The following is a 24,433-nucleotide window of genomic DNA, read 5'->3' as shown; positions in this document are numbered from 1 at the left end:
GTGCTAATAACTTTTGATAGGAATGTCAGATCTTCAATGTCTTAGGCTCATTTGAAAGGTCTTTCAATCATCTAACTAACGATGGGTCGCATAAGAGACCCGGATATTATTTTCATTTACTCAATATTTAAAAAAAAAATTAAAATATTTTGATCACCAATCCGTCACACTTTTCCCACTGTCCTCGCGTGCGCGTGGCCATGCCGCCTTCCATCGGAAAAAAGGTGGGTGGTAATCGGTGCACCGTACAGCTGCAAGGGCTGGAAACAGCGGCGTGTGAATGCGAATTGCATTCCCAAACTCCCCACGCCCCCTTTGGCCATTGCATTTCGAGGGGGTGGGAGGGGAGAGGGTGATGGAGGTCGTCGTGGGTACACCCTCCCACCAAAACACACTCTCATCACCTGCCAGTTTTGAATCGAACTGTTTTGGTTGGAGTGAGGGGGTCAGTTTGGGACTGCTGCTGAACCAGTGCAGTGGGCAATGCACTTCCAAATGTGTGTTTGTGTGTGGACAGATAAATCTCCAAATTGACCACGCGCTTTCAACACGTTGTTTTTCCGCGGTGTAAACGGTTGTCAAACAGAGGGGATGGGAGGTTTGATTTTTTTCAGTGAACTTCGTGGGAAAGTATTTTTTGCTCGCTAGATAAAACGATTCTCTGATTGATTGCTTTGATACTAACTAAACGAACAATGTTGAATTTGCTACTTTGAATAAAATTATTTAAAATAAATTTGTTTTCAGACTCAAACTAGTGCCCTGTTCGATAACACGTGCGCACACCTAAAACTGTTATTTAAAGTCAACTTTTCTCTTTTCCCTCCCACTAGGCACGAATCTGCTGAAGGAAGCTGCCTGCACACCACCCACAACCTATGGTAACTATCTCCCCCCTAACCCCCTCAACTGGCATAGCAGAGCGCACCTTAAACTTTGGCCAAACGTGCCAAAGTTCAACACTCAATTAAATTATGTCTTCGGCGGCATCGACTAATTGAATAGTCGAAATATATATATTCTAAATATTGAATGCATTTTCGATAATAGTGCTCGGCACGGAACGAAACGAACGAGCGAAGCAAAAACTGCACTTTTCCCCAAAACCTTCTTACCTTTGGTGTACAACATGAACAGAACACTCACACACGATGAAGTTGAACAACTTAATTAAAGTTTTTCTTGTGGCACTCGGCGCACCTGCCTTCGTGGCGTTTTACCTGTTTCGATGAGGATCCCACCACGTGTAGTGAATACTGGCGATATAGGCAAATTGGGGCAGGCCTTTTGGCTTTTCCGGATTGTTGTGGCGAAGGTTTGGGGGATGGCCTGGAATTGAATTACATAAGCAATCGATTTTCTTCAATTAACTTTTGTATCATTGTTTTATGATTGTTTTTTGTAAGTATTTTTTTGCATCTATCTTTATTTCTTTGTATTTATCCTCTTCCGAACATTACCTTTTTTACCTTAAAATCAACTTCTACCAAAAAATAACTAGTATTTAATGCAAAAATTTGTTTTCTTTAGAATGATTGTGTTCAAGATACAAAAAAATACCTCTAAACGCAAATACAAAATTTTCAACATCTGAATTTATCGATTCAGCTATCTGAATTCTGCGGAGACTTTAGAAATTTAAATATCAAACTTATTTGCTAAAATCTCTACAATCTAAGACTAATCTTAACTCAGCAAAAGTGAAATCAGTGGGCCTTGGATTACACAGTAAAAAATGTGTAAATTTGGATGATTAAATTTTGGAAGGCTGAATATTACCTCTTTTATGTTGTAATTTCACCCCAATTTAGACTGAAAAAGTGTAATTACACCAGATAACTGTTAAAAATCACGCGTGCCCAGCTTCTCAAGGAAGGTGGGCCAATTATAGGGACGTTTTGAAAATTACGTCGTTTGTGAACACTCCATGGTCAAGTTGTGCACGCTTGTGGTAAAAATACACATTTTCAGAAATAAAATTACTTATTTTTCTTGTGACATGAAAAATGTATCCCTTTTCAGATGTATTATTACCATGATTTTTTTACTGTGTAGGCTAAGTTCCATTTATAACCGTTTTTTGTAATATTTGAGATTGTTTAAAACAGAAAAAATAAAACAGTAAAAATGCTTAGCAAGTTTTATAACAACTAGAGCTTCCAATTTCCCGGGGCTACAAAATTCCCGGGAAATCTTAGAAAAACCTTTACATGTAAATTTCAGACGAAATGATAAGTTCAATATGAACAGTACGTTGAATTGAATAAAAAAAAATAATGTGCCAAAAAGTTAACAAAATCTATACATTCGCTTGAATATTAGGAATTCGCTTGAATATCGGGAATTCCCGAGAAACGGGAAGTATTTTTTTTTTTTTTTGGGAAATCCCAGAAATTCCCGGGATTTTTTTCCCGGGACGGGAAATTGGACGCTCTAATAACAACATATTTTATATCTTAAACCAAACAGCACACACTCGGGGAAGGGTTACATCTTTTATGTAAGAAAAAATGTGCAATCTTACTTTTAAAAATGTGTAATTTTACCACTTTTCTGGTGTACCGGCACTTTTTCAGTCTAAATTGAGGTAAAATTACATCTTAAAAGAGGTACACTTTCCATCTGAATTTTCAAATCATTTTGAATCTTCCTCACATAATATGCAGTTTGTTCATCGTTGTTATACTACATTTTACAGAGATTACAAAATAAAACAGCTTTGCGTTTTCTTTTTTTGAGTTACAATCAAAGCTCATTTCGCTGTTGATAATCTGCATTTCATTTAAGATTTTTAGTGAACAATATCTTTAAAAAATATGATCTTAACTTCGACAACTGCTTCCCAAATGCTTGTCTTGTAGTTTTTAAATTCAAAAATCTAAGTTTTAACACACTGAAGGACAATTTTCAAATGATTTTTCGAATTTCGACCAAAGGCAAATTACACGGATTGTACTAACCATAATAATATCGGTTGAAGGATCACATTGCAATATTTTTTTTTAATTTGTCTAATCTAGCGGTGATGTAAAGTTTCAAACGATTCATTTCATTATTTTGTATGATTTATGTAAAAAAAACCTTGACTGTGGCTCTTCAACGCAAATGAGTTAATCAATTTATTTCGCTTCGCTTCGCTAGGAAACGGTGATTGCAAATGAGTTAATCGATTAATTTTTACATAAACATGAATTAAAATATTTAAACGTTTACCAAAAGTCTCTTGAATTTTATTAAATGATTTTTTAATTCATTACTTTTTTACATTTTCGCAAGTTTATTTAAGAATATTTAATTATATTTTCATATGATTTATTTTACGAATAATTAAAAAAAATCTTAGACATTTACAAAACAAATGATTTTAAAATGTTTAACAATTGATATTTTTAATATCTTATCATTAGAATATCGGATATCTCTAAAAATGTTATTAAATAAAAAAAAACAGGAAAAAATATTAAAAATATTATCATGGGTGCTATTCTTATAATGAGTAAATTCATTTTGCAACCAAAATTTTTCTTTGTAAAATTTCCAAATTTTCCTAATATTTCAAAATAATTTTGGGAATTTAGCTGTAAGTTAAAAGATTAATGAACAAAAACAAATGCACCGAATTGCGCACAAAAAATCGAATTGCGAAAACGTTGAGCATAACACAATGCTTAATTCACAATGAACACCCTAGATGAAATTGCAAGCCTTATTTGTTCAGTTTAAAATACTTTTTAAAATGATCACGCACAGTAAAAATATGTGTAAATTTGGACGGTTTAAAACCTCTAAAATATCTTTTATTTAGAGGGATAATACATATTTTTTGTGACATGAAAGATGTACTCGTTCCCAGCTGTAATATTACTTTACTTTTACTGTGCAGTTGGTTAATGTCTAAAATTTGCACAATATAGAATGAGTTTTTTTCTCTTAACGTTTTATTTTATTCTGATCTGTATCTGATATTTTCTAAATTAATTCTTAATAAAATTGAAACCATGTTAATTAAACTGTTTATAATCCATTGTTTGTTTTATTTTGTTTTTTAAAAAGGTCCTATAAACATATGAAACACAATCGCTGATAGGACCTTTGAAAAAAAAACTCTTGATTTTTTCCCTCCGATTTTTTAAAAACTTTGATGAAGTTTCAGAAGTTCAAATCTAAACGATTTTTTTTTTGCAGAACAAAACCTTCTTTTTCGTCCAATTCCGCGGCATATCATGAGGCATTACTTTTTCATAATTTCATTTACAACATGCACAAATTGCACTTTTGCATGAGCCAGAAATTCGATTGCTTATCCGTGTTGGCTTCGTTCTCACATGTGCACCTATGCACTTGCATATGTGAATACACATATGGCATTCACAGTAAAAAATGTGTAAAAAGGGAAGATGTAAAATTTGAAGGTTACCTCTTTTATGATGCAATATTACATCAATTAAAACTTGAAAAGTGCCAAAAAATTGGGAATTTACGCATTTTGGAGGTAAAAATACACATTATTTCTGACATCAAAGATGTACCCATTCCTAGAAGTAATATTACCATGATGTTTTTTTTACTGTAAACTGTTTCTAGTATTTCTAGTATAATTCCACTTTTTCAGTCAAAATTTTGGTAACATCGATCATAAATACAGTTTTTTACTGTGTACAAAAGAGTCAACCCCACGGATATTGGGCACCGCCGTCCGCCACCAAATCGTGATCCTGGTGCTTAAAAATTAAAGAAAAAGCGCACATACGCTCCCTCAAACACACACACACACACACACATGTAATGGCTTTTCAACATTTAATGTGTTTTGGTGGAACGTGCACACAGACAAACAAACAAAACACATTCGCATATGGTGAATAGAGAAGATACCATCCTTTTTGTTACTTTTTCATTTTTCAAAAAGAGGGCTTGTAGGAAATGTGCATCACACACACACACACACTATCTGTGCTTGCACTTGTGCATAAATTATTTCGCGAAATGTATTTCAAAGTGCGGTAGCAGCAACAACTACAACAATAGCAATAATAGGTGATTTGCATACAACTTTGCGCAGAAGGAGAAGGAGGGCAGTAAAACATTGCGCAGTCGATACGATGACGTGAAGAGTAGATAGACAGAGAAAGGGAAGATGGTTCATTTATGAAATTTGCTGAAACATTTAATAGACTGTTAATTATAACTCTTTCTGCATGTGTAAATAATTTATGGGCCACGGTCGGTGTAGGTGGGTTGTGCATTTACGTGCAGAAAACTTCAAACGACGGTGGGGTTTTCTACGATGGGCAGCTAATTTGCTCTACTAATTAAGACATTCAGGAAGCTTTGCATTGTTTTATGCTTAATTTAAGATGAAAATGGCTTTGTTATAAACATTTAAACATTTTAAACTGAAAAAAATTATTCAATTTGCTACCAAAAATACAAAAATTCAAATATGCTAAGATGCTAAAATACTAAAATACTAAAATACTAAAATTCTAAAATACTAAAATACTAAAATACTAAAATACTAAAATACTAAAATACTAAAATACTAAAATACTAAAATACTAAAATACTAAAATACTAAAATACTAAAATACTAAAATACTAAAATACTAAAATACTAAAATACTAAAATACTAAAATACTAAAATACTAAAATACTAAAATACTAAAATACTAAAATACTAAAATACTAAAATACTAAAATACTAAAGTACTAAAATACTAAAATACTAAAATACTAAAATACTAAAATACTAAAATACTAAAATACTAAAATACTAAAATACTAAAATACTAAAATACTAAAATACTAAAAAACTAAAATACTAAAAAACTAAAATACTAAAATAATAACATACTAATACAAAAATGTAAGTGAATACTTGATAAATTAATTGAGAATTTATCAATAAACATTCCTTGTCCCATTTGAGCAATTCTCTACCAAAACCGGAAACGGATTTTATTTGTATTTTTTGATTTGGCTCAAATTTTGTGGGGGCCTTCCCTATGACCAAATAAGCTATTTTGTGTCATTGGTTCACCCATACAAGTCTCCATACAATTTTGGCTGCTGTCCATACAAAAATGGTATGTAAATATTCAAACAGCTGTAACTTTTGAGTGAATTTTCTGATCAATTTGGTGTCTTCGGCAAAGTTGTAAGTATTGTTGAGGACTGTTGAGAAAAAAATAGGTACACGGAAAAAAAATTGCAGATTTTTTATCAACTTTTTTTCACTTAAACTCAATTTCCCAAAATACGTATTTTTTTATTTTCGAGATTTTTTGATATGTTTTAGGGGACAAAAATCCGCAAAAAAACTTTTGAGTCATAGAGAAACAAAAAAATCTGCCGCCGAGTTATGAATTTTTGAAAAAAACAGTGATTTCGAAAAATGGAAGTTTCATGCAAAAACAAATTTGACATTATTTTTTAATGTTTCAATAATATTTTTTAATTTAGGTTTGATTTTAGCTAAATATCTGCAGTTTTTCAATTTTAAAAAATAGTGACCATGAGTGATCTCTTTAAATGGGCAATGTTTGGCCCTTTTAAAATGATAGTCTTGATTTAAAAATTTTCAAAATATTTTTTTCGAAAACTTTACCAAAATTGATCAGAAAATTCACTCAAAAGTTACAGCTGTTTGAATATTTACATACCATTTTTGTATGGATAGCAGCCAAAATTGTATGGAGACTTGTATGGGTGAACCAATGACGCAAAATAGCTTATTTGGTCATAGGGAAGGCCCCCACAAAGTTTAAGTCGAATAAAAAAATACAAAAAAAAATGGTCGAAATCGGCCGATTTCCTAGAGTGTTGCTCATTTGAGTCACATACAGGAACGATAACTTTGTGGAAAACCACAAAAAAAGAATTGCTCAGACTCCGTCATAAATCTACCGTAAATTAATAACCACTTGAAACCCCACAAAAAAAAGAGTTTCCACAGTCTCAACCAAAAGTCACCCACGTGTCACAGACCGCGCACATTTTCAGCTTTTCACATTAGTCGAATTAAGTCCCATTAAATAATCATACGGACCACCACTCGCGTGCTTTCCGTGTCCGGATTCCTGTCTCCCTCTCCGTCAATGAAAATTCTACCAAAATAAAAATCCTACCCAAATATTTGCCCAACCAGCCCCGTGTTTGTCACCGTGACACAGCCCAACCTCTCTGGACCGCGGTTTGTGTGCAAAATTATGCCTTTTTCCTCCCTTCTTCTCTCTATCCAGTTATTGTTATTTATTTTTGCGATAAAATATTAATAACCGGGCACCTGGCCTCGGTCCTTAAGCGGTCCCACTCGTTCACGTGTTGTTTTATTTTCACTTCTTTTTTTTTCGAAATATTTTTCACGGGTAATTCCATCAACGTTTTCGCGCTCAATTTTATCCTGAACCGCGCGTATTTTCAATCATCAATGTTGCGAACTCTGCGAATGGTGGACCTGGGCTGGGTGTTGGGTGGGAGGAGAGGGGGAGCATTTATTTATGAATAAATTAATTGATTGCCACATGCACACAGACACAAGTATTTAAACGCAGGAAATTGGCTTTTTGTCACCCCTTTTTGCGGGCGCCACCACCGCGCGTTCGACCTGGTCTTGCCGCGGCACGTTGACGCAAACACGTGTTTTTCACCTGATTGATCAGTAATAGGTTTCGATGAAAGAGAGGTGTACAAATAGACACAGCTGTGCGAGGTGGCTTTAGTTGGAGTTGATTGATTGTTTATACAAGTTTGTCGCTGGAAAAAGGGGCGAATAAAATGTTTGCACTTTTATATGTTTTTCAGGCCTTTTTAAATTTACTCAAATTCACCCAGATACTAAACCATTTCTACCCTATTCTATTTTCAGCCGAGAGCTACCAGTACCAGCTGCAGTCGATGTGGCAAAAGTGCTGGAACAGCCAGAACCTGATCCACCATCTGCGCTTTCGCGAGCGTGGCCCGCTCAAGTCGTGGCGCCCCGAAACCATGGCCGAGGCCATCTTCAGCGTCCTCAAGGAGGGCCTGTCGCTGTCGCAGGCGGCCCGCAAGTACGACATTCCGTACCCGACCTTTGTGCTGTACGCGAACCGCGTCCACAATATGCTGGGGCCGTCCATCGACGGGGGAACCGACCTGAGACCGAAGGGCAGGGGGCGACCCCAGCGGATCCTGCTCGGCATCTGGCCGGACGACCACATCAAGGGCGTGATCAAGAGTGTGGTTTTTCGCGATACCAAAGAAATCAAAGATGACTCCATCCTGTACGGCAGACACTCGGTAAGCAAACTATATAATTTTTGATTTAAATTTATAAATACATTAAGAACTTTAAAGTTTGTCAAAATTGATTTTTTATGATAAAAAGATTAAAAATTAATATCTATTAATATAAATTAAAATTAATATCAGGAATAGACCTGTTCATAACCTAGAACATTGTCGAAGACACCAATTCGATCAAGAAATTTGCGCAAGATGCACAAAATACATGATTTAAAAAATTGCAGAACTCTTTTGTAAGCACAGCCCTTAAAGTTTGTTTGAATACGTTTATGAAGCAATAGTAAAGTTAACTTCTGGGAAAATTGACGAGCTTTCCGTTAAAAATATTGTCGAGATTCAAAAATCAATTTAAAAAAATGGTCAAAACATTTGTTTCATTCTACATTTCTATTTTAAAAACATACCATCCTGTGTTTTTCGTGATGCTTTTTGCAACGCCTTAGGCTTCTTCCACAAACAATTTTAAAGGCAATATTATCGTAGCCTACACCTTCAAATTTGACTTTTAACCTTAAAATCCTTAAATTTCTTCAAGTTTGTTTTTAACCATTTTAAGGGTATAGTAACAATAGTAATAAAAAATGCATTTTTTTTATATTTCGGCACCGCCATCTTAGATTTAAACATTTTGAATCATTTTGGCGTACTTTAGGGGTCTTACTTAAGCTTAACAATAAAATATTAGACAACGATTTTTTTTTCGTGTTTCGGTTATCCGATGTTTTGATTATCTGAAGTGAAATTTTTCCGAGGCCTTCGGATAACCGAATCTGGACTGTATTGTAAAAAAACATTTTTAATATTTTTTCGACAATACGTAGTTCAGTGAAAACTTTAGGCATTAAAAAAAAAGTTTTATTGCTTTCGAATTTTATGAAAATTTTCCTATTGCGGGGCGAATAAAATGTTTGATATTCATATTGCAATTACTAAAATTATAACCACTTTTTCAAAAATACGTATTATTGTGACAATTGTGTATTACTACTATCGAAACATATGACGCTAATTTAATACCCATATTGCCCTTTTTTATTTTTTCAAAAATACATTGTTTTGTGATTTTTTTTTTAATTATAGGGTAATTCTCTACCAACTCACACAGCAGTTGCCCCGACCCCTCTTCGATTTGCGTGAAACTTTGTCCTAAGGGGTAACTTTTGTCCCTGATCACGAATCCGAGGTCCGTTTTTTGATATCTCGTGACGGAGGGGCGGTACGACCCCTTCCATTTTTGAACATGTGAAAAAAGAGGTGTTTTTCAATAATTTGCAGCCTGAAACGGTGATGAGATAGAAATTTGGTGTCAAAGGGACTTTTGTGTAAAATTAGACGCCCGATTTGATGGCGTACTCAGAATTCCAAATAAACGTATTTTTCATCGAAAAAAACACTAAAAAGTTTTAAAATTCTCCCATTTTCCGTTACTCGACTGTAAAAATTTTGGAACATGTCATTTTATGGGAAATTTAATGTACTTTTCGAATCTACATTGTCCCAGAAGGGTCATTTTTCATTTAGAACAAAATTTTTCATTTTAAAATTTCGTGTTTTTTCTAACTTTGCAGGGTTATTTTTTAGAGTGTAACAATGTTCTACAAAGTTGTAGAGCAGACAATTACAAAAATTTTGATATATAGACATAAGGGGTTTGCTTATAAACATCACGAGTTATCGCGATTTTACGAAAAAAAGTTTTGAAAAAGTTGGTCGTCATCGATCATGGCCATTCATGGTCACCCGCGACAGACACGGACGACGAAACAAAGAGAAACGCAAAAAGTAACTTTTTCAAAACTTTTTTTTCGTAAAATCGCGATAACTCGTGATGTTTATAAGCAAACCCCTTATGTCTATATATCAAAATTTTTGTAATTGTCTGCTCTACAACTTTGTAGAACATTGTTACACTCTAAAAAATAACCCTGCAAAGTTAGAAAAAACACGAAATCTTAAAATGAAAAATTTTGTTCTAAATGAAAAAATGACCCTTCTGGGACAATATAGATTCGAAAAGTACATTAAATTTCCCATAAAATGACATGTTCCAAAAATTTTTACAGTCGAGTAACGGAAAATGGGAGAATTTTTAAACTTTTTGAGTGTTTTTTTCGATGAAAAATACGTTTATTCGGAATTCTGAGTACGCCATCAAATCGGGCGTCTAATTTTACATAAAAGTCCCTTTGACACCAAATTTCTATCTCATCACCGTTTCAGGCTGCAAATTGTTGAAAAACACCTCTTTTTCGCATGTTCAAAATGGAAGGGGTCGTACCGCCCTCCGTCACGAGATATCAAAAAACGGACCTCGGATTCGTGATCAGGGACAAAAGTTACCCCTTAAGACAAAGTTTCACGCAAATCGAAGAGGGGTCGGGGCAACTTTTCCCGATTTCGTGTGAGTTGGTAGAGAATTACCCTATAATATAAAAAATATTTCTATCGAAATGTATGAAAAATTTGCCTTCAATTGATACCCACATTGTTAAAAAAAACTTTTTCTTCCGTATTTTTACAAAAATACCAAGTTTTGTAAAAAAAATAGCATTTTCATTAACTAGTATTTTTAATCGAATTGTAAGAAAACTTGAGTATTTTTGTACATTTCCAAAGTAATGCAAAATTCTCAATCATTCGATATCAACCATTTTTTATAATTTTCAAAAATAAGTGGTTTTAGTGAAAATTTTGAGCATTTAAAAAAAGTTTTATTGCTTTTGAATTTTATGTTAATTTTCCTATCGTTTGAAACTCATACTGCAAAAACTTTAATTTAGATTTTTTTGAAAATATGCAATTTTGAGACAATTTTGAGTATTTTAAAATGAAATGTGTGTTATTACTATCGAAATATATGAAAAATTCCCGATCGTTTAATACCCATATGGCAAAAAAAACAATTTTTGTTTTTTTTTTTTCAAAAAAACATAGTTTTGTGATTTTTTAGTATTTTTACAAAAAAAAATATTATTTTTAGCGGAATATATGACAAATTTACGATCATTTGATACCCACCTTTTTGAAAAACTATTTTTCCGGACTTTTTCGAAAATAACTAGCTTTGTTAAAAAATATAATTAGTATTTTGAATAACTAGTATTTCTATCGAAGTGTAACAAAATTTGAGTATTTTTATACATTTCCAATGTAATGAAAAAATCCTAACCATTCGACATCAGTATTTTTTTTTTAATTTGCAAAAATACGTGGTTTAGGGAAAATAAAAAAAAAAGTTTTATTTTTTTCGAATTTAATGAAAATTTCCCCATTGTATAAAACTCATATTGCAAAAACTAAAATGTTGAGCTTTTTATCAAAAATATGCATTTTAGAGATTTTGAGCATTTAAAAATAAAATGTGTGTTATTACTATCGACATAAATGAAAAAAATCCCGATAGTTTAATACCCATATGGTAAAAAAAACTTTTTCTTATTTTTCGAAAATTCATAGTTTTGTAGTTTTTTTTAGTATTTTTGTAAAAATTTATCATTTCTAACGAAATGTATGATAAATTTCCGATACCCATATTGTTAAAACTATTTTTCCGTACTTTTTAGAAAATAGAATTTTTTTATATTTTCAAAATAAATGTATATTACTATTTCGTTTATTGAAATTCGTTTTAAAACATAACTATTTTTCATAAAAATTCTTAACTTTGCAGCAAAATTACTACCCATACTTTTTTGTTAATCATATGATTTTGGTTCCCAAAAATATATTAAAAAAATCGAAAACCTGAAAATACAGATTTGTGGAATTCAACTTTTAGTATTATTGAAAGTTAATTTAAAAATGTTTTTGTTTTTAATTGTAACTGTTTTTTTCTGAATAGTTCTAAATTAGGACTCCTAATCAATACCTGCGAAGACACGATCAGACGATCAGAAAATCCCCTCCCAAGATTCAGAATATTTTTCCACTGAAGCATAAATTGTCTTCAAAACTAAGGTACCGTCATCCTGGGTGAATTGGGACACATGGGGCGAATCGGGACAGCTGTGTTAGCCTCGTAACTGTACAATATTTGGATATTTTTGATTGGTTTCGGATAGAACAGACACAGATTAACAAAAATAGTGCATCGATTTCCAGATTTCAAGCATTGCTCTAAAACCTGCTGTCCCTATTCAGATTCGCTCCAGATGACGGTATAATACATAAGTGTAACGGGAAAAATCGATATTCGTTTTTTTTTTTTTTTTTGTTTTATCAGCAACGGCCTAAATTTGACCAAATTCAAACAAAGACATATACCCACCTGATTATGAATTTAAATTGCCTAAAAATTAGCTCACCTTTTTGTTTTACAGTTTTTAGAGGCAATTTTCAACAAAAACAGTAAATCAGAAAAATTAGATAAGGCGCCAACCACAAATGACGAAGCATTTTATCAAGAAACAGTAAATTAACTAAATTAAACAATCGAAAATGTTTGTTTTAATTTATCTTTTTTCTTGCAGCCCTTCCCGTTCCAAGACAACCCACTGAACTACGCCCCAAACGCTAACGGTCAGCTGCAGCCGGGCGTTGCCGGCGCTGGCCCGACCGACGGGATGACACAGGACGCACTGACGGCGGCAACGGTGGCCGCCGTCCGGCAACAGATGTGCAACATGGTGGCCGCCGCCCAGCACCACCCGGATGCAGCCGCAAATCTAGTGGGGTTCAACCTGCAGCCGCCACATCCCCACTCGAACCTCAGCATCCATCCGTCGGTGGGAAATAACGGTGCCGGCGGATCGAGCGGCATTCCGGTGCCCAAGCTGGGCTCGCCGGCCGTCCACAACAACAACGGCGGCGGAGGTGGTGTAGGCGGTGGCATCCAGATGCCACGGCTGGGATCCCCGGCCGGTTCCAGCTTAGCGACGACAACGACCCAAGGCAGCAAGGAGCACGATCTGCAGCAGCACCTGCAACACCACGGTGGCAACGTTCCCTCGAGCACTTCAACCAACAGCCGTGGCAGCAATTCCCACCCCAGCTCAAACCACCATCCCCACCATCCGTTGGCCCACCTCAACAGTGGCAGTCTCAGCATAACCCGGCTCGGATCTCCGGCGTCCGCCCACGATCTCCGTCTGTCCACTCCCCCGACCGAGGACCGGAGCCCCCTGCCCTCTCCCATGGCAATGATCCTTGAACCCGCGGTCAACTTGGCCGTCGGAGGAGGACCCATCCCAGCATCGAACCAGCAGCAACACCACCAGCACCACGCCGACCATCTGAACCAGACCGGGCCCGGCGGAATGCCCCCGGTGTACGGCAGCAGCAGCAAGTCTTCGTCCCGGGCCGGCTATTCGTCGTCGTCGTCTCCACCGCGGCCCGAACATCTCTTCCAGGACCAGGACCTGACCGAGCTGGTTGCGGCCCAACGAAACGCGGCCCAAAAGGACGCGTCCTCGTCGTCGGCGGCAGCGGCGTCACCTCGGCCGGCCATCAAGATGGAACCGATGACGGAGTGCAGGGCGGATTAAGCGGGGAGTTTGTTGGGAGGGGGAGGTGGTTTAGCTTTTAGTTTAGTTTAAATTTTGTTTTTTCTTTTGTTTTGTATTATGCGATAAAACAACAATTATGAGAATGGACAGGGAGAAAAACTTGGGGAGGTCTGTGGTGTGGTTTGGTGCCGGTTTGTAAATTGATGATTTTTCAATATATTGTTTAACAAAAGAGCCAGTAATTATACTACTTTTTGCAATTCGGTTTTGAAAATACATTTCGACTTTCTGGTTGTCGATCTTCTTGATCCATCCCTTTTAAAATGCATTACTTCGATTCTTTTCATTCTTTTGCTTGAATGATTTCTTCCTCGACGATCCCTTGGATTCTTTTTGCTTTAAAAATCTCTTCCGGTTGTCAATATTTTCACTTTCTCATGGCTTGTATCCAGGTTTTTAAGCGAAGATGGCGTTCGAATGGTGAACGCCCGAAATGTCAAAATCGCACAGTGGTACCAACATTGCGGAAAAAGTGTGCCATGGCATGACCGCCACATTTTTTTCTAATGTTGGTGCTACTGGGCGATTTTGACATTTCGGACGTTCACCTTTCGAACGCCGCGATTTTGACATTTCGGACGTTCACCTTTCGAACGCCAAACCTGGAATAGGCATTTTTCTTTGCGAAACAAAGCATTGAAGGATGTTTGACATTTGTTTGTTTTTGTTTGATGCACGTTGCCATGCTTCTCGAAGTGATTTGTTTACCTTTTTACCATACAAAATTGCTGCCGGATCTTTTCCGGAAAAGATCCGGCAGCAATTTGTACTGATTTGCCGTTTACTAAGGGTGCCGAAAAGTTTGGTTATGATACTGCTTGCAAAAGACAGCACCAATCGAAGCACGAAACTGTTAAACGGAGGAACCAATCGAGCAAAAGACAATGGGCGTTTTACAGTTCTCGTGTTTCGATTTGTACTTTTGATCTGAGATGGTCGTTATATAAATAAAAAACATATCTTCAGTCGAGTATTCATTTTGCATAGTTCTGTGAACGATTCTTTGATGGCCCCTTGAATATTGACAACTGGAGAGTCGACTGTACTTCCTTTTTTTAATCATCACCAAAAATAACAGTGCTGAAAAGTTAATTATTGCACTCAGTTGAGTGTTGAAAAGTTACACTTTTCGACACTGTTTTGGTTCTTGAATTGACCAAGCACGGCTTTGGATGAACGATTTTTTTCGGAATTGTCATAAAATTTGTCGATTAACAAACTGGCATGAAATCACCCGTTTTTTTTAGTTTAATGTGTATAATTCCTTCCCGTTCACGTACCAAACTGTTTATTTTTTTATCTATTCTGAGTTAACCTTAAGAGATGATTTCACACATGTTATTTTTGCAATATGTGATATATTTAACTTTACGCAAGCAACACTGGGAACGACTTTTTACGAGGTATAATTCATTTATTTATTACTTTTAGGATCCGTTTTTAAAATCGTACTAAACTATACCGAACACAAAAAGAGATGTAATCTGAACGTAAAATGAAACAAAAACAACAGTTTTAAAAATGTGCAATAAAAGCAACAACAAAAAGCGCAAATGGAAGTCACATTCCAAATTCGAAACTACATAAAGCAGATATTAGTCTATGACAAACAAACTTTCAAACTGTCAAAAAGTGCGAGTTTGTATGTTTGTTTGTCATAGTCTAATACCTCCTTAACTTGCGCACTTGGTGAAGAAAGCGGCTATAGTTTTGAACTTTAGTTGGTGAAATCCTGTGAAAGCGCAGAAAGAAAAAAATATAACGAGAGTTTACTACCCAAATCGAACCTATTTCTCCTGTTTCGGAAAACTAAAAATGAGCGTAGTAAGAGAGGAAGAAACAAACTATGTACAAAAGAACTTTTACGAGAATGAAAATAAAGTGTTTAAGAAATGGCGCGAGCAGGTTATAAAAATCTCGGCAAAAGAAGTGTAACACAAATATTTATATTTAAAGAAAATGCCTTCTTGTCATGTGGAAACACAACCTCCATAAGTGAAATTTATATAGCGAAAAGAGAAAAACAAACATTTTTAGGCGAAAGAACAAAATTTTTACCGAAAAACAAAAAAAAATACAATGTTTGGCCCAAATTGTATTTTTAAAACGCGGCAAGCAAAACATTTTAAAAATCCCCTTTAGTTTAGCAAAAATGTTGAGAACTTTTATTCTTATAAATTTTGAATTGTTCCTTAATTTTTTCGGTTCGGAAAAGACCAGTTTATGTCCCTGAAGAAGAAAAAGGTGAAAGTTCCGAAACATCAACGGAAGAGGACCGAACGCAACAATTTTTCGGCGATAAAAAAAACAAAACCGTAGTTAAAAAGGGCGAGACACTTATCTTTAGGTAGTAGCACGAGCAAGAGGAGAACCTTTCGGAAGATTAACAAGTTTTGGCAAGTACACTCACAACCTTAACACCGATCATTTTAGGCGACAAACAATGCAACAAAAAAACAAACCTTTTAGAGTAGCGAAAAGAGAGAACAAAAAAATATTGTAAACGTTTCGGCCAATGTGTTCAAAAAAGAGAAGCAAAATTTAAAGAATACAAAAAAGAGAGTAAAGAAAATATATTTAAATTAATTAAAAGACAAAAACAAAATTTTAGAGAAAAAGTGCCTTCCACCCCTTTTTATGAGAAGAAATTTAAGAGAAAGAGAAAAAAAAGTATATAAATTACGTTTAAACGAAGCAAGAAACAAAACAAAATCACACGAGAGAAACAAAAATCAAGGAGACAAGCATAAACTGTTTTATATCTTTAAAAGAAATTTTTATATTGAGAAGCAAAATTAACACGTTTCGGCAGTCGTTATCGTCTTTTTGTTGTTTGAGTTTATTTTGCGTTCGGAGGTTGAGGCAAAGTGTTTAGTTTCCAACGTGAGAGGTTGTGTAAGATTATTTCTACATGAAAGCACAGCACACGGCAGATGAATGGCAGAAAAAAAATATTTCCCAAAAATCACACAACATCCAGCGAGCAAACCCAACAAAACTTGAAATAACCCGGAATAATAGTGGCAGTCCGTTTCCAACATTTACTGTTGCATTTGACATTTTTGATCTGATTGAAAGTGTCTTTTTTCTTTATTTTACAAGTCCAAATCCATGTAACAAAATATGAATATATATTTAATTTAATTATTTTCAAACTCAAAAATTATATTTTGTCATAATGCAGCTACCAAGCCCACTGTGCTTTATTTTCCGACAAAAGAAAAACATTTTTAATCAAATTATCGACCAACTTTCAGTCTGTTCAAACCTGTTTTTGAACAGTAAATGTCGGCACAGTTTCGCTCAGCGGCAAAATATCAACAAAGAAAATGATATTTTGCCGTCACGTCACAAACATAGCATCAAGCAGGAGATAAAAATATAACAGTAAAAAAAATAACATTGATGTACTATAATTCTACAAAAACAGCAAATGTAAAATCGACATAAACCACAAAAACAAGAAGAAATAAAAAAATACCGCAAACCACAGTGCAACCGTGATTTATAGTATTTCATTCATTCGCAAAGGAAAATTATTTAAAATGCTGATAAATTGGATGCAAATGATAACTATTTTAAAATACTACGACTTTGTAAGATAACCTAATACGAAGCAAAACTGAAAAAATCGCAGAGCAAAGGAAATGATTTGTAAACGTCCAAATTTTAACCAAGAGAGGAGCCGAAGAATTCACCCCTCTATTCTGAGACAATTTCCACTTAAAATGTGTTGTTATTTTACTTGATCTCAAATAACTTAATTAATCTTCAAATCGAAAAAAAAATTATAAACATCATTTTTTCGGCTCCTCAAAACAAGATTTTTTAAAGAGAGCGAACGACGAATCTCTCTCTCCGACAAAAATGCCTCTCTTCTGTTTTGCTCGTTTGCTTTCCCATCTCTTTCGCAGGAGATCAATGAGAGCGAAACTTGGAGCGAAACGGTGCAACCAGATGAGAGAGAATAGAAACGTGATTTTGTCGGAAGGAGATTTTCTAGGTTTTTTTTCCTTCTGAAAACATAAATATAATGCGATGAATTTCGAGTATGAAAAACAGACTATAGAATGGAATCAGCATTGTAGTGCGAGAATTGAAGTCCAACAAAAAAAATACAAAAAGCAAATTTACTAGCTAAAACTCGTATGTGTATGTGTAAAGTGGAATAAGAAAATACTTAAACAAAACAAACAGTGCATAAAAAAAAAACAAAAATAAAGAGCCCTCGAGTAGCTCAAAATGCATTTACACACATCTTAGGTGCAGTCATTTGATTTTTGGTTCGCACACACAAACAATCACACAGCAAAACTAGCGAAAGAGAGAGAGAATTCCAAACTCCCAGAAGAAGTGAAAACAGGCTCACAAAACACTCAACGTCTAATCTAAATCCAATCAGAAGCAGCTTAACGAGAGAGGGAGAGAGAAACAATATCGCACACACACACTCACACAACAAATTACACAAAAAGCAAGCAAACTGTTACTAGGTTATAATTTTTCCTCAATTTCCTGTATAGACGCTAATACTGACGCGAGATGCAATAGATTTTTGTTAGCTGAAATTAATCTTGTACATTTTTTAAGTTAATACAAAAAACAAATATTCACCAGCTGTAATTTATTAAAACTAAAACATAACCAGTACAGTAAGTAAGTTAAATAGATCAAAAGCAAACCTATAGAGAAAACAAAAAAACAAGCGAAATTGAGTGAAATCAACAATAGTGAAGCAAAAATAATAGAAGAGAGCAAAACTAGTAAAACTAACGTCACACTCTGATCGAACAGTTAATTTATTACTTTACAAATGAAACATATTTTAACAAATTTTCCTTGTACCCTACAAGCTATAGAAGATTGTGTTTTTTTCGTTTTAGTTTAGCTCATTATTAGTTTTAAAAAGAAGGCAGCACCTAAACTTCATCACAACCACAAATCTGTAACCGTGAGTCGTTCACGAATTGGACACGCATCACCATGAAGAAATAAAATAAAACTGAAGTGTGAGAGAGAGAGAGTAAAACACAATTACACAGAAGATGCAAACACACAGGTAGCCGAAGCAAAGCGACAGCGACAGCAAAAAAAAAGTAACATAATACTAAAGATAACATGAGATAAGATTTAAAGAATAAACCGTGAAGAAGAAAAAACAATTCATCAATAATCATTAGTTGGCTATTTGTCACAGTGTACCAATTTATTCGATATGAAATATAGTTTAAAATAATGCAAACGTGGAATGGTTTTATTGGAAATATCACATCACCCTTATTATTTATTATCTATCTGGCAAATTTAAACCAGACTGGCATCATAAACTCAAAAGTGATGAAAGTGCAAATGGGCTATTTATGGGAACACGGTCAGTAAAAACATGTATAGTAGGATGTAACAAAAATGACTTTTTGGCGGGTATTCAGGGGTTTGTTCAGGTTGGCATACTGAGCCTAAATCCCAAATATGAGCTTGATTGGACGTAACAGGAGCTGGCGCTCCGCCCTTCAATTTTAAATGGGATTTAACCCGTAAAAATAGATTTTTTCAAAAATGTCACTTTTTGAGGCATTTTGGCCACCAATACGTTTACCAAAAACATCACTGGCGTGTAGGCCAGATCTTTGCGCATCTTTTGGTATATATAACATTGAAGTTTGGAGCATCCTGGAGCTCGATACAGACCTTCAAAGTTTAGCATATTTTCGAAAAATCGGTCCCAGCAAAATCAAATGGCGTCTCGGGCGTCGCGAGGTGCGACGCACATCTTTTTTGCCGGGGCCGATTTTTCGAAAAAAATACAAACTTTGAAGGTCTGTACCGAGCTCCAGGATGCTCCAAACTTCAATGTTATATATACCAAAAGATGCGCAAGGATCTGGCCTACACGCCAGTGATGTTTTTGGTAAACGCATTGTTGGCCAAAATGCCTCAAAAAGTGACATTTTTGAAAAAATCTTTTTTTACGGGTTAAATCCCATTTAAAATTGAAGGGCGGAGCGCCAGCTCCTGTTACGTCCAATCAAGCTCATATTTGGGATTTAGGCTCAGTATGCCAACCTGAACAAACCCCTGAATGCCCGCCAAAAAGTCATTTTTGTTACACTCTAATGTATAGTTCATAGTTATCACATAAACCTAAGTTTTAACCCAATAAAAATTACTGCATTTGTGATTGCATTGCTTTATACTTTTGAAATTTCTAAGATAGTATTTTTTTTTTAATATTTGATTTAAAAAAAATATATACTACAAAATAGAAAATAAAATCATATTTACTAACAAAGAGGAATCAACAACCATTTTCATGTGTTGTTAAATTTCCTGGCAAATTGAAAAAAAAATAAATACCTATATTTAAAAATATAATATCTCGAAAAATTAGAAATTTCGAAATTTAAAAACTCAAAAATACTTTAGATCGCCAGATTAAAAAAAAATAATTTCAAAAATGTAAAAATTTGTAAATTTTTCGAATCGTAAATTTAAAAATTCTAACATTTGATGATTTAAAAGTTATCAAATATCTAATTTATAAAGAGTTTAAAAAATACGAGTATTAAATAATTAAAAACCCGTAAAATTATGAAACTACGACAAATATATTGGTGCAATTCATTTTTCAGAAACATAATGATACCACCCAGTGAGAATTTGACCTAAAACTTCAAAACTTTTTAGGCTAAACCTTGAATGCCATTTTTTTAATTCAGATTTTCAAGTAAATTATGGGAACAAGATAATTATATTTAATTAAGAAAAACATATTGGATTGACATTATTAGAAAACAGTAAAGGGTACTCAGTCTTTAATGTTAGTCTATGATTAACTTGAAAAAATGTGTATCGATATTGCACTTTGTCGATCTATTATGAGAAGCCAGAAAGAACACTTCGACGCGCAGCGTAAAACGCGCAAGCTCAAATGTGTTGGCGTTTATGCTTCGGCTTGACGATGTCGATCTTTCGAGCGAGAACGAGCCGCGACTTTTAATTTGATGTTCAGTATATGATTCTGTATACAACCAAAAATTTAGTAGGAAAAAATAGGGTAAAAATAAGACGTAAAACACTAATATGGCTATATCTCTGGAAATAAATTTTGGAAAAGCTTCAAATTTTGGGCCCAAGCAGTTTATGGCGCATGTTTTCGAATGGATTTTTGTTTGAAACTGAATTCTTTTAATTTGATAGTGTTATCTGTGAAATAGTCCGAAAAATACCTCTAAAAATGGCTTTGGCCACATTTATTGGTCGAAAATAGTGAATCGATAAATAAAATGTTCGTGTCCACGGCTACAAATCTGACTTATAAAAATTGTGGGTTTAACGAGTGGTTTTCCAATGATGGAAGACACAAATTTTTAAGAGCGGATACAGACATTGCTCAAGTATTTCAGAAAAAGAACTCTCAAAAATCAGACTTTCAGTTCCGGGTTTTGGACCAAAATTCAATCGAAAGAGTGCATCTAAACCTTCAATTTAGTGATAAGATTTTTTTCTGGGACGATTCTTCGCCATGCACGAATGTTTTAAGATTTCTGAGAAAAGCGTATTCCAAAAGCAAACCTCAAACCATTCTTTTGTAAGAGAGGCAAAAAATTCAAAAAATCAATAATTTAAAAATTGAAAAATCGGAAAATTAAAAAATAATTTAGGCTATAAAAATCGAAAAATCAAATTTATTAATTTAAAAAAATATAATTTACAAATTTATGAATTCTCCGCCAACTCAACTTTGTCCTAAGGGGTAACTTTTGTCCCTGATCACAAATTTTCCGATATTTCGGGGCTTGCTCCAGCCTGAAATGGTGATGGTTTGTGAATTTGGTATCAAAGGGACTTTTATGTTAAACTGAACGCTCAATTTTATGGCGTAATCGCACGTGCGTTTTGGACCAAATTGAGATAAGAACGCCTGATAATTTTGTGCAACTCATAATGCCTCATCTTTTGAACTTCACAAATCCCTCAAAATTCGACCGAAAAACCGAAAAAAATGAACAAACTCAGCGGATTTTTGTCACTTTTCATATGAAAAAAGTTTTAATCTTGTCGTGCTATCTTTGTACACCTGATGTAAGGACAAAGAGAAGGGTTATTTTCTCACTTAGAATACAATTTTTCAATTTAAAATTCCGTGCAGCTATCCAAATATCCAGCAAATATCCATCTCATCACAATTTCAGCCTGCAATTTATTTAAAAACACTTCTTTATTCGAACTTTCAAAAATGGAAGGAGTCGTACCGCCCCTCCGTCACAAGATACTGAGAAATGGAGCTCGGATACGTGATCAGGGACAAAGTTTTTCGCAAATCGAAGAGGGGTCGGGCAACTTTTTCTGGTTTTGTGTGAGCTGGCGGAGAACTACCCAAAAACATATTTCAAAATACATAATTGAAATTTTAAACATAAAATTAAGTTGCCCTAATGGTGGTTTTTGACATAAAGCCCCTGAGCTTCCCGCAATGCCTTTTCGAAGTAAAAAGTCCCAATTAAATAATTTATTGATCACCTGTAGGTGGCTTATTGAGGGTTAAAATTTTAAAAACCACCCAGTACACAAACCGAGTCGCAGAGAGGACACCAACATCAGACGTTTTACGACGACTCAATAATTTTCAGGGATGCCAGCCGGAAAATCTTCACGCGTCTGTATCGGGTATCCACCAAATTCTGTAAATCCGATTGCTTTAATAAAATGCGCATATGATCGTTAGTTAGGTTACACTATTTATTAAATAACACTTTTTATTAAATAAAAAAAATGTGATCATCAAATCAAAAATATGTAATTCATAATAATTAATTTATGAACTTGCAGATATTTTGAGAGGAGCTGCGAGCTTCGCTTCCCACTTGGCATGTTTGGCATCCCTTTATTTCAATTTTGACATTTCTGTGTTTTCTGTGTCTCTCTGTCTGATGTGTCTAATCGAAAGACGGAGGAGGACTATTTTCATCTTCGTTATCAGAAAAAAACAAAATCATTTAAGTTACTTTACGCTATCATTAGTGTAAATTAGTTAATCGCTACTACCAGGTAAGTTTGTTTGTTGCATTGGGCATTACGAACAAAAATTCAGAGGCTCTTGTTTCAGGAAAATCGAAGCTGATTCTGGAACGCCAAATCATCCAAGATTTTAATTGACTGTCCCATCCGACACCATCACCGTAACCGGACGCAAAATGTTGGTGCTGGTGCTAGGCGATCTTCACATTCCCCAGCGGTGCAGCAGTCTGCCGGCCAAATTCAAAAAACTGCTCGTTCCCGGACGGATCCACCACATCCTGTGCACGGGCAATCTTTGCAGCAAAGAGTCGTACGATTATCTCAAGACGCTGGCCAACGACGTCCACATTGTGCGGGGTGACTTTGACGAGAACATGAACTACCCGGATCAGAAGATCGTCACAGTGGGCCAGTTCCGGGTGGGGTTGACGCATGGCCACCAGGTGGTTCCCTGGGGGGATCCGGAAGCTCTTGCGCTGATTCAGCGCCAGCTCGACGTGGACATTCTGATCTCGGGCCACACCCACAAATTTGAGGCGTACGAGCACGAGAACAAGTTCTACATCAACCCGGGTTCGGCGACCGGGTCGTACTCGGCGCTGGATTCGGCCGTCATTCCGTCGTTTGTGCTGATGGACATCCAGAGCACGACCGTGGTCACGTACGTCTACCAGCTGGTCGGGGATGACGTCAAGGTGGAGCGAATTGAGTATAAGAAGAACTGAGGACTCGAACGAATATGTATATAATATTATTGAAACTATGTTAAATTGTGTATTGGACTAACATGCGAGCAAATAAAATGCATTATATCTCTATAACAGTATTATGAGAAACATATTTTTAAATGCCTGTAGGAAAGTCCTTGAAGTAGGTATAAAAAGCAACATGTCGACAGTTTCGTGTGTATGATACAAAATAAGATACAGTAGTTGTTCGGTAACTGGGCGTTGTTTAACTGGACGCTCGATAACTGGGCCGTAGCCCAGTTAAAAAGCGGCCAAACGTCAATAAACCAAAATGACCGAGGGGTTAATGGATGCAAAAATCATATTCAATAAATAAAAAAACTTTTTTCAAACTTTGGTTTATTTTCAAGTTACAATTAAATTGTAAATAAATGTCAGTAACTTTTATTTTTATAATGCATTATCCATGGAAAATATTATTCATCGTTGTTCCCCTCGTTATTTTTTGTTCAGCCCAGTTAACGAGCAACATTCGGTGACTGGGCTACGTTCCCAGCCCAGTCACCGAACAACTAAAACAAAATATGAAACATTCTTGAAATTTTCCGATCTTTTCGAAAAAAATATTTTCAAAATTTTTAAATCAAGACTAACATATCAAAACGGCGAAATATTGAATGTTTGGTCTTTTTGAAATGTTAGTCTTGATTTAAAAATTTCCAAATATTTTTTTTGAAAAGATCGGAAAATTTCACAAATGTTTCATATTTTAACATTGTAAATCGGACCATTAGTTGCTGAGATATCAACAATAGAAAATGGTTGGTTGTTTGGGTGAGACCGAGGGTGAGACTTAAAAAACATCAATTTTCTTGTTTTTAAACCTTTGCATGGCAATATCTCAGCAACTAAGGGTCGTATCAACAAAGACCGAAAAA

General features: G+C 35.0%; 2 protein-coding genes across 3 annotated transcripts in view; both read left to right on the top strand.

The window, feature by feature from the left end:
* The window catches only part of LOC6044058 (protein bric-a-brac 1), a 354,872-nt gene extending 340,836 nt beyond the window's left edge, over window positions 1-14,036 (top strand). Inside the window, exons 3-6 of one of the 2 annotated variants that reach the window (XM_038266131.1) lie at window positions 834-881; window positions 7,869-8,278; window positions 12,604-12,693; window positions 12,754-14,036. In XM_038266131.1, the coding sequence (XP_038122059.1) occupies window positions 834-881; window positions 7,869-8,278; window positions 12,604-12,693; window positions 12,754-13,767 (1,562 nt within the window). In that variant the 3' untranslated portion in view covers window positions 13,768-14,036. The remainder of the gene's footprint in view (window positions 1-833; window positions 882-7,868; window positions 8,279-12,603; window positions 12,694-12,753) is intronic. The other variant, XM_038266132.1, reaches the window with a different exon arrangement.
* An 8,668-nt stretch (window positions 14,037-22,704) lies between these two features.
* Window positions 22,705-23,642, top strand: LOC6044060 (vacuolar protein sorting-associated protein 29). The gene is made up of 2 exons (XM_038265792.1): window positions 22,705-22,836; window positions 22,895-23,642. Exon 2 carries the CDS (start codon window positions 22,983-22,985, stop codon window positions 23,529-23,531), a length of 549 nt encoding a protein of 182 aa, XP_038121720.1. The 5' UTR covers window positions 22,705-22,836; window positions 22,895-22,982; the 3' UTR covers window positions 23,532-23,642.
* The last annotated feature ends 791 nt before the right edge of the window (window positions 23,643-24,433 follow it).

Source organism: Culex quinquefasciatus, chromosome 3 (assembly GCF_015732765.1).
Source record: "Culex quinquefasciatus strain JHB chromosome 3, VPISU_Cqui_1.0_pri_paternal, whole genome shotgun sequence".
Lineage (NCBI taxonomy): Eukaryota > Metazoa > Arthropoda > Insecta > Diptera > Culicidae > Culex > Culex quinquefasciatus.
This window is presented reverse-complemented; position numbering and strand designations above follow the sequence as displayed.

Bases quoted from the DNA above. Each gene is read 5' to 3' on its own strand.
- LOC6044060 (XM_038265792.1), top strand. From the start codon at position 22,983: ATGTTGGTGCTGGTGCTAGGCGATCTTCACATTCCCCAGCGGTGCAGC.